The sequence below is a fragment of the Onychostoma macrolepis genome, chromosome 03, assembly GCF_012432095.1.
Source record: "Onychostoma macrolepis isolate SWU-2019 chromosome 03, ASM1243209v1, whole genome shotgun sequence".
In the NCBI taxonomy this organism is placed as follows: domain Eukaryota; kingdom Metazoa; phylum Chordata; class Actinopteri; order Cypriniformes; family Cyprinidae; genus Onychostoma; species Onychostoma macrolepis.
In genome coordinates, this window is record NC_081157.1 from 25763339 (window position 1) to 25782870 (window position 19532).

At 39.5% G+C, this 19532-nt stretch overlaps 1 protein-coding gene across 2 annotated transcripts in view; it reads right to left on the minus strand.

Annotated features, from left to right (window-relative positions):
• The window catches only part of adgrl1a (adhesion G protein-coupled receptor L1a), a 177950-nt gene that overhangs the window by 96033 nt on the left and 62385 nt on the right, over positions 1-19532 (minus strand). For both annotated transcript variants that reach the window (XM_058770095.1, XM_058770094.1), the window contains exon 2: positions 6594-6759. In XM_058770095.1, the coding sequence (XP_058626078.1) occupies positions 6594-6663 (70 nt within the window). In that variant the 5' untranslated portion in view covers positions 6664-6759. The remainder of the gene's footprint in view (positions 1-6593; positions 6760-19532) is intronic.

The following is a 19532-nucleotide window of genomic DNA, read 5'->3' on the forward strand; positions in this document are numbered from 1 at the left end:
GTTTACACGTTAAACTGATTTTTTAAACTGATTGTTTTTGCATTTGAACATCAAATTTGACATAGCAGCAAGTACAACTCTGACAAATAATTATTTTAGACTGCTGTTAGAGTACTAAGTCTAATTTATGTTTCTTGAGTGGATAGTGGACAAGCTACAGAGAGTGATACTTGAACACTACTGCCAAATCAATAAATCCATTGTGACATATAGGCAGCCAGGCAAAAAATACTAGGCAATAGTTTCTGTCAGTGCTGTAGTGTAGTGATAGCAAGCTCATATTCTCTGAGCCATGGTGCTCATGTGGGGATAAAAATTCAAGTCTGGCTTGCAACATAATATTTTCCTAACTCTTTCACCCCATCATACCAAAAATTGTTCACCATCAAATCAATTACTGAAGGATTTGAAGTTTTACAACACTTTTTTTGTCGAACACCCTGTTTCACTCAGAAATACATCAGATTACAGATGTAAAATGGGTTGCAAACAGCACTTCGTGTTGACTTCAAACTGATTACACCCTTCAAAAGTAGAATGGAAATCTTTCCACTCAGCGAACCAATCAAACGGCACGACAATCACCGGCAGTGCTGCTTACCCTACGACATTTCAGAGCGGCATGAAACCATCCATGCTCCCGGCATCAACGGTGAGCGATGTTCGGCATTAATTTGTGTCACTCAACATCTCAAGGTCTCACGCAATAGAAAAGCCATAAATTAAGTCTTCGATGGAGAATATTTGACAAATGAGTGAGCATTAGAGTGAAAAGTGACAGTACTAGGCTGCAGAGTGGGAATATTCCACTGCGAAACAGGAGTGTGAGATCAAGGGGTGAGCGTCAGACTGAGAAGTGATTTTATGCAAGATGTGAGAGCGTTACATGGAGGCGTCAGAGTATTAGACTGAGTAAAAGTATGAGACACACTGGAGAGTGTTTGAGTGAGCTGTTAGAGGACTAGATGGTGTTGTACAAAGGAAGAAATTAGACTGAAAATCTGTGGACAAAAGGAAGTATTAAGGGGATCAGAATGTGAGAAATGTTGCATAGGAAGCGTGTCTGTCTATACACACTCAAACAGACACACAAATACACACTCAGCATATAAACAGTGTAGGTCCATAAGCATGCCTATGAGCAATTTGTGATTATTAGTTTTGACATTTAAACACTGAAATTTGGAAAGAAATGAAAACTGTATTGCACGTATTTGAGTCCATAGAGAAATATATAATAATTTATTTGCTTTGGATTGCAACATAATTTGTTAAATTGTTCTAAGCTAAAACCTGAAACAAATTGAATATATGACAGATCATATATTCCGAAACAATAATAATAATTTAAAAAAAATAAGAATAATGTATATATTTCACTCTATCAAATCAAGTTTTTAACGTGCATCAATTAGAGCATGCATTGATTTCTTTCTTTTTTTTTTTAACAAGGGCATGTCAGCATCCATCTTTTAAATTAGTAAATCACAAAATAAACAGTAATTAAAAATGTACTGGACAGTATGCATGTACAGTGGTGTGAAAAGTGTTGGCCCCCTTCCTGATTTTTTTTTTTTTTTTGCATGTTTGTCACACTTTAATGTTTCAGATCATCAAACAAATTTAAATATTAATCAAAGATAACACAAGTAAACACAACATGCAGTTTTTAAATGAAGTTTTTTATGATGAATGGAAAACAAAATCCAAACCCACATGGTCCTGTGTGAAAAGGTGCTTGCCCCCTAAACCTAATAACTGGTTGTGCCACCCTTCGCAGCAAAAACTGCAATCAAGCGTTTGTGATAACTGGCAACGAGTCTTTCACATCACTGTGGAGGAATTTTGGCCCACACATCTTTGCAGAATTCTTTTAATTCAGCCACATTGGAGGGTTTTCAAGCATGAATGGATTGTTTAAGGTCATGCCACAGCATTTCAATTGGATTTAAGTCCAGACTTTGATTTGGCCACTCCAAAACCTTCATTTTGTTTTTCTTGAGACATTCAGAGGTGGACTTGCTGCTGTGTTTGGAATCATTGTCCTGCTGCAGAACCCAAGTGCGCTTGAGCTTGAGGTCACAAACTGATGGCCGGACATTCTCCTTCAGGATTTTCTGATAGAGAGCAGAATTCATGGTTCCAGCAATTATGGCAAGTCATCCAGTTTCTGAAGCTGCAAAGCAGCCTCAGACCATCACACTACCACCACCATGTTTGACTGTTGGTACGATGTTCTTTTTATGAAATGCTGTGTTGGTTTTACGCCAGATGTAACGGGACACACACCTTCCAAAAAGTTCAACTTTTGTCGCATCAGTCCACAGAATATTTGCCCAAAAGTCTTGGGGATAATCAAGATATTTTTTGGCAAATGTGAGACGAGCCAGAATGATGCGTTGCTCTTCAAACATGCTTCACTTTGTCAGACAGGTTCTATTTAAGTGATTTCTTGATTCAACAGGTCTGGCAGTAATCAGGCCTGGGTTTGGCTAGTGAAATTTAACTCAGCTTTCTAAAATAATGTGGTTAATTACAGTTCTTTCATGATTTAATAGGAGGGGGCAAGCACTTTTTCACACAGGGCCATGTGGGTTTGGATTTTGTTTTCCCTTCATAATAAAAAACTTCTTTTAAAAACTGCATGTTGTGTTTACTTGTGTTATCTTTGATTAATATTTAAATTTGTTTGATGATCTGAAACATTAAAGTGTGACAAACATGCAAAAATTTAAAAATCAGGAAGGGGGCCAACACTTTTTCACACCACTGTATGTATAGTTTTCATCTAGCCATACATGTACAGTAGGATCAGAAAAGCTAAGGCTTCCTGTGCTTCTTTTCCACCACAAATTATATGGTCATCATAACAGTTTGACAAATTAACATGCATTTCATCTTTTATCCCCTTCTTATGTCATTTCAAAAGCACTTGAGCTACATGAACTCCACAAGTTTGTTGTTTCAAATGAAGGAAGAAACAATATCTGTACAAATTAGTTCAAATGTCACAATTTTCATTAGTGAGCCAGAAATAGTACAAATGATTAAGTATACTTTCAGAATATTTATTTATTTTTCACTTATTTTGACCTTTATTTTTATTTTTTCTGAGCAAAAAATAATAACTATCATACATTTTTACCATGATTACCATGATGACATTAAAAGACTGATGATCACAGTGCAGACCTCAAAACTTCTACACATTTATCAGCAAGATGTTTTTAATCATTTAAAATGTAATAAAATTGTGTATGATCACTTTTTCTTTTATATTTTTTAAAAAGTACAGGTCAGAATAATTATGTTGTTTGTTTTTACATAAATATAGCTGTTACACTAAATGACGAGGGAACATTTATTACATGGACACCAAAATAGGATGTCTCGTCCTATATACATACTATTTGGAAACGGTAAAATTGATTGACTGATTTTATTTTATTTTAATGATGCTCACCAAGGCAATAAATAAAATGTAATGTATTCCTGTGATGGCAAAGCTGAATTTTCAGCAGTCATTACCTCAGTCTGTCTCTGCTGAAAGCTGTTTTTCAGAATTCTCCAATGAACAGAAAGTTCAAAAGAACAGCATTTATTTGAAATGGCAATCTTTTGTAACATTACAAATGTATATATTTATAGTCTCTGTGTGTATCTGTGTTTATTCGTTGGAGTATAAAATTGCGACAACCAGCTTCCGTCTCTTATATACACAGTATATACATTTCCCCCCCCCCACACACACACACTCAAAGAAGGCGAGAACAGCAGAAATCAGAAACAGAATTACGTGCTCTGTGTGAGTGTGTGTTATATGTGGCACACTTTAATGGCAACACAAGGCGATCAATGAGCCCATAGAGGAACGAAGGCTTCCTTATTTCTCCAAATTGCCTGCGCTAGCAGCACAACCTTGATAACACTCAATTGATTATTAATGCATTATTAATCCAGAGCCAGGTCACAGAGACAGCTGGAGGCACTCATGCACACACACACACACACACACACACACACACACACGTGTACTCACACACACACGTACAACACATTGATGAAGCAGCTCCGTGCCCGGGGCCAAAACGTGTCCAATGGAACACTGAGTACATCACATCAATTCACAGCAGCAGAACCAGGCAAATTAAACACAGGAAATACAGCGGCCACCAAATACACCTGGACAAGCAAACGCTGCACGCTCCCCTGCTCTCTGGGCCTGGCACGGGCCCCGTAGAGCAGCAGATGGTGCGGTGGTGTCGGAGTGGAAGGGCACTAGCTGGACAGAGCCGCACTACCTCCCCCGTCCCCAGACCTCAGGCCCATCACATCCACACCAGCTTTACTGCCACATGGGTTCCTCCATCCACCACACACTCTGACAACTCACACGCATCTACAATGACCCATTTGTAGGAGACCAGTATATGCCAGTCTAACTTCAAATGGCATTCCATTCTAACTTACAAAGACTTAAGAGACAGACACTTACAAAAACTGGTTTCTTTGATTAGTGTGAAATTTGTTATGAACTGAGGACTGAACCAAAGAATAATATTCAAGTTCAGGTATTGACAAAGGTTTCACAAATTAATTTGATTCTGATTCACAAGCTCTTGATTCGGGCTCAGTTCAGATTTCGATTCCCAAACGACTCATTTGAATATTTAACAGGTACGGTATTTTTCTCAATCTCTCAACTAATGCTGTAAACATTCAGGGAACGCTGTCAGTCGGTAAAGTAATATTAAAGATTAAAATTAACAAAAACATTCAGATAAAATAATCAACATTCCAAAAAAATAAAAATAAAATAAAATAAAAAAGTATATCCTACATACTTTTAAACTGCACATAAGGCAGTTTTATATTTTTTGATGATATAATTCTAAACTGCAGTTTGTTATTAGAATTTGATTGTTAGAAAAAAAGTATAGTAGTGCATATATCTAGCAAAATGCTCCTAAAAAGAGCTTTTTTTTTTTAATTAACGAGATATGGACATTGGATTGCTTTTCTGAAATTAATATAATACTACATGACACTGTTTGCAAGATGTTTTGTTTATATCTTTATATGGTTGATGCACTGACTGAGCAATAGCATGAGACATGGTACATTTCAGTAGATTGTACCATTTCTTTTAACATGCCTTCTGCCCTATTCGATTTGATGTTGATGTGAGTTGAATCCTTAAGTTAACTTATGTGAACTTAGGTTTGCTGACTTTAAAGTCAGGTTGTTATCTCAGGCAAGTACAATGGGGTTACACAGAAGTTATCGCTATTGATCACTGATTGACTACCACTATTGATTTATAATTTGCTAAGTGAGTGAAAACTTCCAAAACTGTAGTCAGTTTTCTCTTTCATGGAATTAGAATGAAGATAATCTTTTTAAATACATTTTCTATTTCAATAGTAACAGATCTGGCTTAAAGGTAGGGTATACAATTTCTGAGAGGTTAGCAATAGCAAGCTATCTTCGAAGGAATAAAACACCACCCTCCCTGCATATTCATTCTCCAAAGCCACGTCTCCTCCAAAACACATGAACACACACAGGAAGACCAGAGGCTAACCAGCGACATGACGACAGACGGTTGGTGGAGGGTTGAATGCAACACTTTCAGATTACCTCATGTCTCATTCACTGGTAAGAAAACATTATATAACTTATCATGTCTGTGCGAACAGGGTGCATGGAGGTATGTAAATACACATGTTTTTGAATCAAATCACCTAGCCTGCCTTTAAAGGGATAGTTCAGCCAAAAATGAAAATTCTGTCATTAATTACTCACCCCCACGTCATTCCAAACCTGTAAGAACTTCGATTGTCTTCGGAACACAAATTAAGATATTTTTGATGAATTCCGAGAGCTCTCTAACCCTCCATAGACAGCAAGGATCCTAACTCGATCAAGGCTCAGAAACGTAGCAAGGAGATCATTAAAATAATCCATGTGACATCAGGGGTTCAACCATAAATAACGTCTTTATTCAACAATTCGTCTCCGCCACATCATCCTATAGCACCATTTTGGAGAGTATCACATACGTAAACAACGTATGCTCTTCTGCGTCAGCAGCACCGTACACAGATACATGTGTTGTTTACGTTGTTTATGTATGTGATACTCTCCAAAATGGTGCCATAGCGTGATGCGGACAAGACGAATTGTTGAATAAAGTTATATTTTTGTTTATTCTCATAAATATCTTTAAAAATATGTTAATTTGTGTTCTGAAGATGAACAAAGGTCTTACAGGTTTGGAATGACATGAGGGTGAGTAATTAATGGCAGAATTTTCATTTTTGGGTGAACTATCCCTTTAATGGCAAAGATATTAGAAGGCTTTTTTATCGCCCCCTGAGTATGGAGGTTACCTCCACAGTAACAGAAAATGTATGCATGACATGACTGCAAACTTCTAGTGTGTTGGCCAAGCATTTGCATCTGCGTTGGTGTACGTAGCCTAAAGTTACCACAAAATGTTTGAAAATTATATTAGAAATTCCAGAAAAAACAACAACAAATTCAGCAGCTCGCTGTGCAATGATCTGAAGAAGAGTAGGTAGAGTACAAACCCTGGGCAGAGGGGCTGACATTGCTCAGGGAGATGGTGCAGGTAAAGAGGATCCAGAGAGCGAGAGCCATGCTGTGGACGGAGCGAAGGGAGGTGGGGGGAGTGCGGTCAGCGGGAGCTTGAATGCAGGGCACTCCTTCCCTCACGCCCTCTCACTGATGGAGAATCTGGTGAGAAGAGAACGAGAGAGACAAATGAGAAAGAGAGATCAATACTAATAGCAGGACCTAAATTCTTACTGTCGGCCTTTCCCTTCTGTGGCTCAATAAAAAAAAGCAGTACTGCCCTGTAATTCTGTTCATTTTGTCAAAGCGAGATGCCCATTATTGCTCCAACCAGATCTGTGCTTTCTGGCTCTGCACGGCCCATTTCACGTCACACTTATTCAACATAATTGAGAGGAGCTCTAGGCGCCGGTCAGGTGGAGTTAGACGACTAGAGCTGAAGGGCGGCCATTTTATTCTTGCGCTAACACGGCAACAGCTGTTCCCTGTCCAACACAACTATTCTGTGATGCTGTGTGCCAATAATTTAGTAGTAACCAAGTAAACAAAAACAAAACATATGCTGTTATATGGATTCGAATGAATTGCTCATACTGCGGCCAGAAACACGCAAACAATTCAAGCTATGCAAGCTTGATTTTTTACATTCCAAAACGTGTCCAGATTATATAAACCAGTCTGTGGTCAATTTTCTCTTTTAGGTTGACTTTTGTCATAGTTTAGCAATCGTTTGCAGAGAATCTGGGTTATTCTGTCCATTCTGTCAAAGCAAGACATCCAATGATGCTCCAACGAGATCAATGTTTTCTGGCTCTGCACGGCCCATTTTACATTGCAGTTATTCAAAATAACTGAGAGGAGCTCTAGGTGCAAACTGGGCAAAAATCAGTTAGATGGCTAGAGCTGAATTGCTGGCCATTTTGTTCTTGAGCTAACACATAAACAGTTGTTCCCTGTCCAACACAAATATTCTGTGTTGCTGTTTGCTGATAATTTAGTAGTAACCACATAAACAAAAGCAGAACATCTGCTGTTCAAATATGATTTTTAATGAATTGTTCAGACTGAGGCCAGAAACATGCAACTGATTCAAGTTATGGAAGTTTGATTTCACATGTTTTAGATGAACGGCAGCCATTTTGTTCTTCCACTAACACGTCACTACCTGTTCCCTGTCCAACACAACTATTCTGTGATGTTGTTTGCCAATAATTTAACAGTAACCAAGTAAACAAAATCAAAACACATGCTGTTTAAATATGAACTCGAAAGAATTGTTCAGACTGAGGCCAAGAACACGTGAACGATTCTGTGCAAACTCGATTTCACATGTTTTGTTTCAAAATGTGTCCAAATGCAATCCATTAGTAGGTACTAGAGTAACCAGTCCTCTTCCACAGTCAATTTCCTCTTTTAGGTTGAATATTGCAATGGTGGTGGAACTGTTTGAAGAGAATCTGGGTAAAACAGAAACTCAAGTGTGACCTATAGATCTGTCAAAGTGAGATTTTGCCCAATTTAGCTCTGACCAGATCCATGTTTTCTGGCTCTGTACGCGCCATTTTACATTGTAATTGTTCAGAATAACTGAGAGAAGTTCTAGGTGCAAACTAGGCAACAAATCAGGTTCAGTTTAGAGCTGAACAGCAGCCATTTTGTTCTTGCTCTAACACATCAACAGCTGTTCCCTGTCCAACACCAATATTCTGTTCTGCTGTTTGCCAGTAATTTAGTAGTAACCAAGTAAACAAAAGCAAAACACACACTGTTCAAATATGAATTTGAAAGAATTGTTCAGACTGAGGCCAGAAACCTGCAAACGAGTCTATGGAGCTCACATTTTGTGTGTTCTATTCCAAAATGTGTTCAAATGCTATTTGGTATCAGGTATTCGAGTGACCCGCCCCATTCTACGGACAACTTTCTTGAATCTGGGTAAAATACAAAAGAAATACTGCCCTCTAATTATGTTAAAGCAAGATGCTCAGTGTTGCCCTGTTGAAAAAAATAGCATATGCTGATTAGGTATGTTTTGAAGCATGGCTGCTGGTTTGAACTGGTTTAAGCGGGTCCTTAGCTGGTCATGTGCTGGTCCTGAGCTGGAGCTAGTTGCTTAGGAACATCTTAGGATCAGCTTAAACCAGCAGTCATACATCAAAACATAACTAACCAGTATATGCAGTTTTTTTCAACAAGGTGCTTCAACCAGATCCATGTTTTCTGGTCCATTTTACATTACACTTATTGAGAGAAGCTCTAGACGCATACTTGACAGCGGTCAGGTACAGTTGGACGGGTACGGCTTAACAATGGCCATTTTGTTTTGCGCTAACACAGCAACACCTGTTCCCTGGCAAACACTTCTGTTTAGCTATAAATATTTTGCGTTGTCTTTCGCCAATCATTTGGTAGTAACCAAATAAACAAAAGTGAAACATATGCTGTTCTGTAAATTAGAATGAAATGTTTGGCCTGGGGCCCATTACTTGAAAACAAACGCTTCTAACTAGGAAAGTTCCATTTCACGTGTTACATTCCAAAATGTGTCAAAACTCAGTTTTCTAAGGTAAATTTGCAACAGTCTGAGGAGAATCTTGCTGCAATAATACAAAGTACTGTAAATACACTTATTCTATTGATTCCCCACTGTTGCTTCAACCAGGTCCATGTTTTCTGGTTTCGCACGGTCCATTTCACATCACACTTACTCAAAATAATTGAGAGGAGCTCTGGACACACACTTGACGGCGGTCAGGTACAGTTAGAAAGCTAGAGCTGAACGGCGGCCATTTTGTTCTGTGCTAACACGGCAACAGCTGTTCCCTGGCAAACACTTCAGTTCCAGTCATTCCAGAGCTTGATTGGACGTGACGTGCTACATATGCATGGATGTGAATGTACGGCCCACCGCAGGACATGCAACATGCAAACGCCAAGAGTGGCCGTTCTGTGCATGTTTATACGAGAGAGAAATACGAAGGTATATAAGAGGCTCGGGAAGTGAGAGTGAGCGAGAGAGAGTGGACAGTTTCGAGTCAGTACTGCCAGAGGGCTCACACATCTCATTTGCCTAATGAAATAAATCACAGTCTGGAAGTTTCTTTCATTTGTTCTTGGAGGCTGCTCTTCCTTCAGGGCTGAAAGGAAAAAAACTACAGAAATGCATTGAATTATTAGAGCTAATGCTGCCCCTGCTGTGCGTTCAGAAAGAACAGACAGACTGTACTGCGTGTTTATTGGGAGGAGAACCTGTGTGTGTGTGCCTGTGTCTCTCTTCAAGGGGATTCGCTTTGATCCTCATAACCCTCTACCCACTCTTTTCATTGATCTTCCCAAGTCATAGATGTGAAAAATAGATTGGCAATAACAAAAAAAAAAGAAGGAAATCCACACACAAAAACATTTTTCCATTGGCATAGTGGTTTTAATACTGAGCTAATTATATTTACTATTCTCCTAACCCTATATAAACCCCTAAACTTAACCCTCATATAAAAATATACACAAACTAATTTACTGCGGCCTACTTAACTTTTGGAATGTGACAAACTTACTGAGTAAAAAAATATATTCTGTGGGAAATCATGTAAGGCAGCACTTGATTTTATTCATTACAATTTTAATGGATCATTGGAAGTAGATAAATAATATACTTTTGTTAATTACTCTCCTGCATGGACTTGGTTACATGAGAAAAAAAAAATCGATTTAAAAAACAAAACAAAACAAAACAAAAAAACAGATTGCACTGATGAATTAGACCAGGGACATATATTTCAAAGTTAAAGTTACCCCCACCATCACCCCCAATTGTCCCTTTTTAAATAGTCTACTTAAATCGCCTTTAGTTTACACTAGTATTCAAAAGTCTGGGCTTGGTAAGTTCCGTTCTCGAATAACGCATGAATGAATTTGATGAAGAGCTCGGCAAACTGGTAATGTGGCTTTTTGTTATGCCAGCCATGTTTGTTATGCCAGCCATGTCCTGAGGTTACCTGCACAGTTTCAGCACAGTGCCACCTACTGGTCAGGAGATATGAAAAATGACAGAATCGCTCTAAGGCTGTATTTCTATTGCTATAAGTCTTTGGCATATTGGCACCAAACTACGTGCATGTCATTGTCACACCTAGTTAATCACACAACATTAATTTGGGAGCAGTGCCACCTATTTGTCAAAAGTTATAAATCATTAAATAATTTTACTTGTGATTTTATTTGTAATTTTTTAGCCAATTTGACTAAAATCATTTAAAAATGTCTATAATTACTCAAACATCTTAAAACGCTTATACCTTAGTAATTGCTGCTTGCAGCTTTTTTTTTTTTTTTTTTTAAGAAGTCTCTTATGCTCACCAAGGCTACAATTATTTGATTAAAACACAGTTAAAACAGTAATATTGTGAAATATTATTACAATTTAAAATAACTGTTTTCTATTTTTATTTCAAAGTGTATTTTAATCCTGTGAAGCAAAGCTGAATTTTCAGCATCATTACTCCAGTTTTCAGTGTCACATGATCCTTCAGGAATGATTCTGACTCGAGAATTTTTTTATACTATTATCAAATGTTAAAAACAGTACTGCTAAATATTTTTGTGAAAACCGTCACACAGTTTTTTCAGGATTCTTTGATTTATAGAAAGTTCAAAAGAACATCCTTTATTTTATATAGAAATCTTTTTGTCTTCGCAGTCACTTTTAATCAATCAACGCATATAAATGTTGAATAAACACCTTCATTTCTTTAAATAAATAAATATATACTCAGACTGACCCAAAAATTTTAGGTCTCAGCTGTGAGCCACGACTTGCTGATTGGTATGAGGGGGAGGGACATTCTCATTCTAGAGCATTTAATTGGACAAAAATGTATAAACATCCCCAAGTATGAGATGATCAATCAAGATTACTTTAGGGTCTTTTTAAAAAAAATTATCAATTTCAAATTCTTGCATTCATTGTCAATCGTCCAGCTAGGCAGCAGTTTGTACATTCTCTGCTTTCTCCCAGCTCCCATCCATTCCATTCTTTCTTCCTACTCTCTCCTTCATCATTCCAGCCATCACTCCATCCTCCCTCTCTCCTCCCCATGACCTTCTCTGATATTTACCCTCCTCTCCTGTGGCACAGCAAAAACCCACAGCCACTGGCACAAGAGAAGAGACTGACCAATAAAATCGGCCATGACAGAAAAACAGCCTACTTGCGTGCAGGCAAAAAGTGCAAAAAAAAAAAAAAAGGGAAAACAAACATGGAAGTATGCACAGAGCCGTTCTTCCTGCTGTCTGCATGTTACTAATGGTCAGAAAATGCTCCCCTCCTGGGAGGCACCACCGTTTCTATTTTTTCCTCTCGCTTTTGTAGCTGTTAATAAGAAAAAAATTGTCTTTCAACCTCTTTCTTTTGATCTTGCCTCTGTCTGCACTCGGCACAATGGCTCTCCTGCGGTCCCCGCTGATAAAGGATGGATGGGAGAGAGAGAGGAAGGTAGAGAGCAAAAAAAGAGGTGCAGCAGGCGGTCTTAGGAGCCTGTGCTGGTTGAGAGGGGAACAGTGCAGCGTGGGTATTCACTATGAGCTTGCCTTAGGGCAGTGACTGACCTTTTGCTCTGATCTAATCCGCCATTATCATCAGTGTTGCTGTTCCAGTGAAGAGGATGGTAATATTTCTCCCAGCACAGAGAGATAGGTGGATAGGCTCTTGCTCTTATAAAGAGGATCCCATAGGAAAGAGGGATCACTTATGTAATCTCTAATGTCTCAATTGTTTCTCCTAGTCAGCAAAGAAGTTAAAGGGAGAGCAAATAGAGGTTTTGTCTGAGTTGTGATGAGACGGAAGTAGTGACAGATTTTTCATCCATAATGTGACGTACAACCAAGTGAACTGAATTATTGAAAAAGACAAATATATAGGGAGGGGCTTGGTTCTGTCACAATTCACGGGGAATCCCGGTACGAGACGTGGATATTTCACAAAACGAGAGTCTTTAATAATCCAACAGGGAGACATTCAAGAACCGACAAACACTAACTGAATGGACTGGGGCTTTTAAATACAGGATAACGAGGAACTAAGGAAACACACCTGGAATCAAATTAACAATCAAGAAAAGGAACAAGACCAAAAAAGGAAACAGGAACAAAAACAGGGGCAAAACAGACCAGGGGCAAGACATTACTCCCCCCTCCCGGAAGGCGCAAGGGTGGAAACGGGCAGACAAAGTCCAGGGAGGTGATGATGGAGGGAGGAGACAGGAGGGAGCCGGAACAGGAGGAGCCAGGCGGGACCCAGGCCACGGCCATGCTGTGGACCCACATTGGAGCCGACGGAGGGAGAAGCCATGGAGAAGGGATGGCCTCCGACTCCAGGGGGCCGACCAACAGCGGCAGAGCAGGTGGTGGGGAAGCCCGAGGCGGAGACGGAGAGCCAACGAGCCAGGGGGATGCTGAGGATCCGGGGGCCAGGGTGGAGCAGAGGGCTCTGACAACCGAGGCGGAGATCCGGGATGTAGCCGGTGTGACTGAGGACAAAGGTGGAGCTGGCGGGAGGAAGGAGCTCAACGGAGCCAGTGGGACGGAGCGACGAGGCTCAGCCAGAGGAGAGGAGTCCAGAGGCGATGGCGGGTCGACGCCTGGCCAAGGTGGAGCCGGAGGGACAAGGGAGCCCGGTGGACCTGAAGGATCGATGGTGGAGGCAAGGGAGCTAGGAGCCGAGGTGGAGCCGCTGGGTCTACGGGTCGAGGTGGAATCCGGGCCTCGGAGGCTGGAGGCGGAGGTGAGGGATTCTCCAGCCACAGCGACGATGGAGGATGGCAGCCCGCGGTGCTCGCACCGTACTGATGGTGGGCTGAGGGCGAGCAGAGGGGTTGCCAGACGACAGCGGTAGAGGAGGCAGGAGTGGGTGGGAGGGCGGGTATTCGTGAGCCTCCGGGCTCAAAGCCCACTCCTGGCTGGACTCGGGGACAGGAGACGAAGGAGGGCTGGACGGGACCAGTGGGGACGACGTAGAGAGGAGAGTGGGCAGATCGATCTCCAGATCAATTTCCCAGTCGATCAGTTCCCCTTCTAAGTCCAGCAGTCCCAGATGTATGATCAGCTCACCCTCAGCCGCGGTGCAAGGGGCGGAGCTCTACTCTGCACTCACACTGTCCACGGCTGGCTCCCTCGTGGTGGGCACTGCTCTCGCACCTGGTCTGATGGGTTGGGCTCAACTTCCGGGCGATCCTCTGCTCAGTCGCTCAGCTTTGCGCTGGCTCCCAGATCACAGCAGGAATAGGCTCTCTGTCATCGGTGGGCTCGGGCTGATGCTCCGCACCGCAGGGAGACGGTGGGCTGGGCTCTGGGTCAGGAGTGGATCTCCAGAGTCCACTCCATGAAGGCGGCAAAAACCTCTCGAGGACCATCATTGGATGACAGCTCTTGTCATGTAGCTGGTGGTGTTAGCTAGCATCAGGAACAGTCTTGTATGGTCCTTGAGAGATCTGTCCCCCTGCTCCAGCAGGAGGAGGAGGAATTCTGGCCGAACGAGGGGATCCATGGGGCAACACAACGGAAACAAAAACACTGAGAGAAATGGGAAACAAAAACGGAGGGTAGACACGGAGGTAAATGTTTTGGTCGGTTCTTCTGTCACAATTCACAGGGAATCACTGTACGAAGAGACGTGGATATTTCACAAAATGAGAGTATTTAATAATCCAACAGGGAGACATAGAGCACAAGGAAGACATTCAAGAACCGACAAACACTTACTGAATGGACTGGGGCTTTTAAACACAGGATAACGAGGAACTAAGGAGACACACCTGGAATCAAATTAACAATCAAGAAAAGGAACAAGACCAAAAAAGGAAACAGGAACAAAAACAGGGGCAAAATAGACCAGGGGTGTATTCCAGAAAGCAGGTTATGTGACATACCTGGGTATGTTTGAGGATAAGTGAGCGGATAACCTCAGCTTTCGGTTCCAAAATCGGAGGTTACTTTCAGGGTATGTAAGTAACCATAGCAACTTGCTCTCTGAAGATAACCTGCTCAGGAGCAGGTTATGTTCCAGGGTTAGTTCACTTCAGCGCTATCAGAGCATGTATGATCTACTGACGAGCCTTCAGTGGGCGTGACAGATAGCGTACAATATTATATATTATTACAATACAGTTATGTATATAGCCTACTATACATATATATATATATATATATATATATATATATATATATATATATATATATATATATATATAGTTGTATGCTATTTTAATGATAAAGCACTAAAATAAGTAATCAATAAGGTTAGCCTATATATTGCTCTAATATGGTTTTTATATTTTATTGGCATATATAACAGTTATCTGTATAAATTATAAAACACTATTATGAAAATGTAATGTTTAATTTATTATATTAGCCTATATATATATTATTACATTTTATATTATCATCTCACACATGGATCGGCATTTTCTATAATGTATTTCTATAATAAAAATACATATCTGATATGACTTAATGGTAACACTTTACAATAAGGTGTCATTTGTTAACATTAGTTAATGTATTAACTAACATGAACAAACAATGATCAATACATTTATTACACTATTTATTCATCTTTGTTAACGTTAGTTAATAAAAATACAGTTGTTCATTGTTTATTCATGTTAGTTCACAGTGCATTAACTAATGTTAACAAACACAACTTGTGATTTTAATAATGCATTAGTAAATGCTGAAAATAACATTAACTGAGATTAAGAAATGCTGTAGAAGTATTGTTCATTCTTAGTTCATGTTAACTAATGTTGTTAACTAATGTTAACTAATGAACCTTATTGTAAAGTGTTACCGACTTAATATATAATTAGCATCAAACAAACAATATAATTCTTATTCTCAAGGATTAAAGATTAAATGGAAAAAAAATAAAAAAATGATTGCAAAACCATCAATTAGGTGGCGATATGCACTAAGCATTAGGCCTACATGACCTTTGAACAGAAGAAGAAGAAAGAAGCATTATGGCGCGCTTATTCTTAGCGTCCGTTTCCATAGTGACTCGTCGATTCGTCGCTCTGTTGAGAATGTCTTGAGTCTTAACCAGGAACATACTCTGAGTTGAATGAACTTACTCCCAGACGCGTTTTTGGAACCACATACCTCGAGTAAGCAAGGTTTGGGGTTAATCAACCGAAAGTTCAGGGTTTATCTGACGGTAAGTTAACCATGCTTTCTGGAATACACCCCAGGGGCGTGACAGGTTCAATCCATCGATTGTTGACTGAATGGAGCTTCAAGCCAACTGTGAGAAATGGGTGGGTTTAGTCAAACTAAATGACTGAAAAAATACATTTTAATCAAAATTAAAGGTAAAAAAATACTTGAAACTTTGAAAAGAAAAAGAAAAAGGAACTAATAATAGATTAAGCAATAGGATCAAGAAAATGCAATTCATATATTTGAATCTTCTGCTAAAATGACTAAACTAAAGCTAAAAGTTAAATAAAAATTAATTACTAAAATGAACTAAAATGGCCTTTAAACAAAATGAAAATGGAAAGTATGAAAATAAAAACAGATTCCAAATATTAATAAAAACTACAGTATAATAGTATCTCAATGAAACTAAAATAACACTGTATAAAACAAGTCACAAAATATCTGGTCTTTGTCCTATGTACTAATTTATAAATAAATAAATAAACTCTATTCACACATGCAATAGTAAAAAAAAATGTATTTGCATTTCAGAGATAATAATAATAATAACAAAACTTACTGTAAAACAAAAAAGTAATAACTGTAATATATATTACAGTTAACCAAGAGAGGAAGATGTATGAATGATGTGCATTTGAACATCTATTTATCTGGAGACAGCCTTGATCCAAGGCAAATAACCTAATTATCCAGTTTCATTAGATCATTACTATAATCACCAAGATCATTATTATCTATTTGCTTAGCAGACACACTCATCTAGCACGACGCGCCATACATCTATTTTACACATGCCGCAGGTTGCTCAGAACCACTCACTGCCTCGTTCGATAATGTATGTTCATTTATTTTGAGGCAAGAGGCAATTGCCCACTACAAAGCTTATGTCAGGGAGAGATAAAGCAGAAAATGATGCCGCATAAAATCAGCACAAAAACAGCATCTAGTTTTGGCAATATCTACAACAAAATTGTATACTGAAATGCAATGGAAAATACAATAAAGTGAATTTTTTTATTAGTTTAATTGAATAGTTGAATTATTTAAGCTATATATTTATACTATCCTGTGTAAAGTAAAGCTATTTCCTGTGATTATGCTACTTCCGATCATGCGATTTTTGGTCCGATCTTCCGACTTCCAATATTCAGATTCATTAGCAGTTATAGGTAAAAAACTAGGTATAGTAAATGGTAAAACTTTATACGCAACAAACCAGTGTGTAAATGATTGAGATAATAAATGAAAATAATAGTTTGCAATATTAAGCAGCAAAACAAACTGGAAGCAGATGACAGCGAGAGAATTCATAGTAAAAATGGTAGCTCTTAAAAATAAGGTCGATATATATAAATTAGGTCACTGTAATTATTTTCAGCTCAAACATACATCCACACAGAAATTGCACGTTAGCATATTAGCATAGTTCACGCAGCGCAGTGCATTGGACGCTAAGACACACAGAGCACGCAAACAATCACTGATATCAGCAGTAGCAATTAATTCTTAGTGAATTTCTTCGTGTTTTTTTTTTTTTTCTCTCATTTACCTCTGAGTAATGTTGTGGTTCCCTGTTTGTGGTTATCAGCGGCTACATTAGCGTTACGTAAACTTAGCTAATTCTTATTTCGTAAGTGGTGGTCAGGCATTTTGTGGTCAATCGGCTTTCAGGCGAGCACAATGCAAGAAAAATGACAGCAGCTTCATCTCTTAGTGAGAGAAGAGAGCCGGATCATTCACTCGGACCGGTCAGGAACACTAGATTAAATTCCTACAATTAGTCGTCCGAGACATTAGCGCATGGCTGGGAACTGAGCTTCCAGAGATGTAATTCATTTATTAGCCTCTTGACCCCTTTAAAGTAATCGTCTCTCAAATGGAGATAATCGCCACATTCCTCCTTTTTAAAATCCGAAGACATGCCATGAAATATCATTACTGTTGTCTGCCGCACACCTCCATCCCCCGTAAGTCTCCATATCGTTCCATGCCCTTTACCATCAAACTCCTGTTTTACCAGACAAAATTATGACAGTCACCGGTAAATTCAATTTAATGAGATGCAAATTTGGTAAAAGGACAATTTGGGCCGCTCAGGTTGATGTCGTTATGCATGTCAAAAATCCCTCATTAGCAGACGCCTATGAATCGGATTACTGAATAATGAGGGTGTGTTAGCCTCAATCTTTCCACCGAATTTGACAGAGGGCTTTATCTGTGTCCAATGTATTCATCCTGTCTAATGCGCAAGGTGATTCAGTTAAAGCTCAGCAGACTGGTATGGTGGACTGGTGCATTGCCCCGAATTAGCTCCTGATCTCCATAATTGATCTATAAATCTACTCTGACACTGCGGTTCGACGTACTCCCATTTACATCAACAGTAATAAAGCATATCCTCCATGGTGCATCTTACAGACAGGAAGTGGCTCGCCGGTGTCTTTGCACATATACAAATACTCCCTTAAGTAATAATACTCCCTGTTTCCTACACTCAGCCTGACACAAAGCTTCTGGAGACATATTACTCTAATTCTCCCATAAGCGAGCATCGCGGTCCCCTGCCCTGTTTTGGAGGTGCAATTTACATTGGCACTCCAGCCGACAGTGTCTCATTTGTCACTAAGCTTGCCTTTATGGAGTGGGGCTCAATAATTCCTCCGCATAATCCACAATAAATTGCACTTCTGAAAGCATCAGACCCGTCCCGCGGGAACAGCAACGGTTTTAAGCAGGGGTCGGCAACCTTAGGCGCACGTGCCAATAGAGGATAATGGTGGACAGAGGGATAATCATTGGTACGTGAGCTGAAAGAGAGCAAGAGAGATTAATATTACATGTTATTGTGCAGTTTATTGTGTGAGTCAATCGCATCTGCACAGAAAAATAACTCTTAAATGTTCCTCGTAGTCACGCTGGTTGTTTATTTGGTTATAAGGTGTTTGGGAAGCAAAATGCTCAAAAGCATGATGAAAATAATAGAGATGCACAGATCAGTTTGCTGCAGTGTTACTCATGCACCTGATGGTGAAGCAGATCAGAACAAAACAACCAACTAGGGATACACTAATAAAGACTTTTCGGCCAATACCAATAACAGAGACGTGTCTGCCAATGAAAGGCTCACCATTAAAGGTGCAATGGACCTTCTTCACATTTCCGGGTTTCTCTGCAACGGAAGTCGTCATAGTCGGGTTAACTTGAAGAGCAGTGAATGGGAGGGTACCACAAATATATTTTTTGCACTCCCATTTGCTCAAATAGCAATAGAAAAACTCCACGATAGTGTTTTCATGACTTTCAATAAAAGGGAAAAAAACTGAGAGAGACTGATAACAGCAGTCAGAAGAGAGAACGATGTCAAATTTACCATCCCTCCCATAGACGCTGCATTAGAAACACTCTTGCATTAGCGTAAACTAGTTTTTTTGTAATTTGATGCAAGGTAATACAATACAAAGAATAGTGTTATAAATGTACATACATTTAAAAAAAAAAAATACAAATATGAAAAACTTTAGAGGATTTATGATGCTGATGACCGTTAAACGCGTCATCACAGTCTTGTGAAAAGGGTCCATAGGAGATCTTGGAAAATGCTAACTTTAACCAGATAGCACTGAAAGCAAACGTCCCACCCTCCCTGCAATCACCGTCTAAAGCCACGCCCCCTGAACGAACATACGCTCAAAGAGCAGAATACCAGAGACAACATTAAA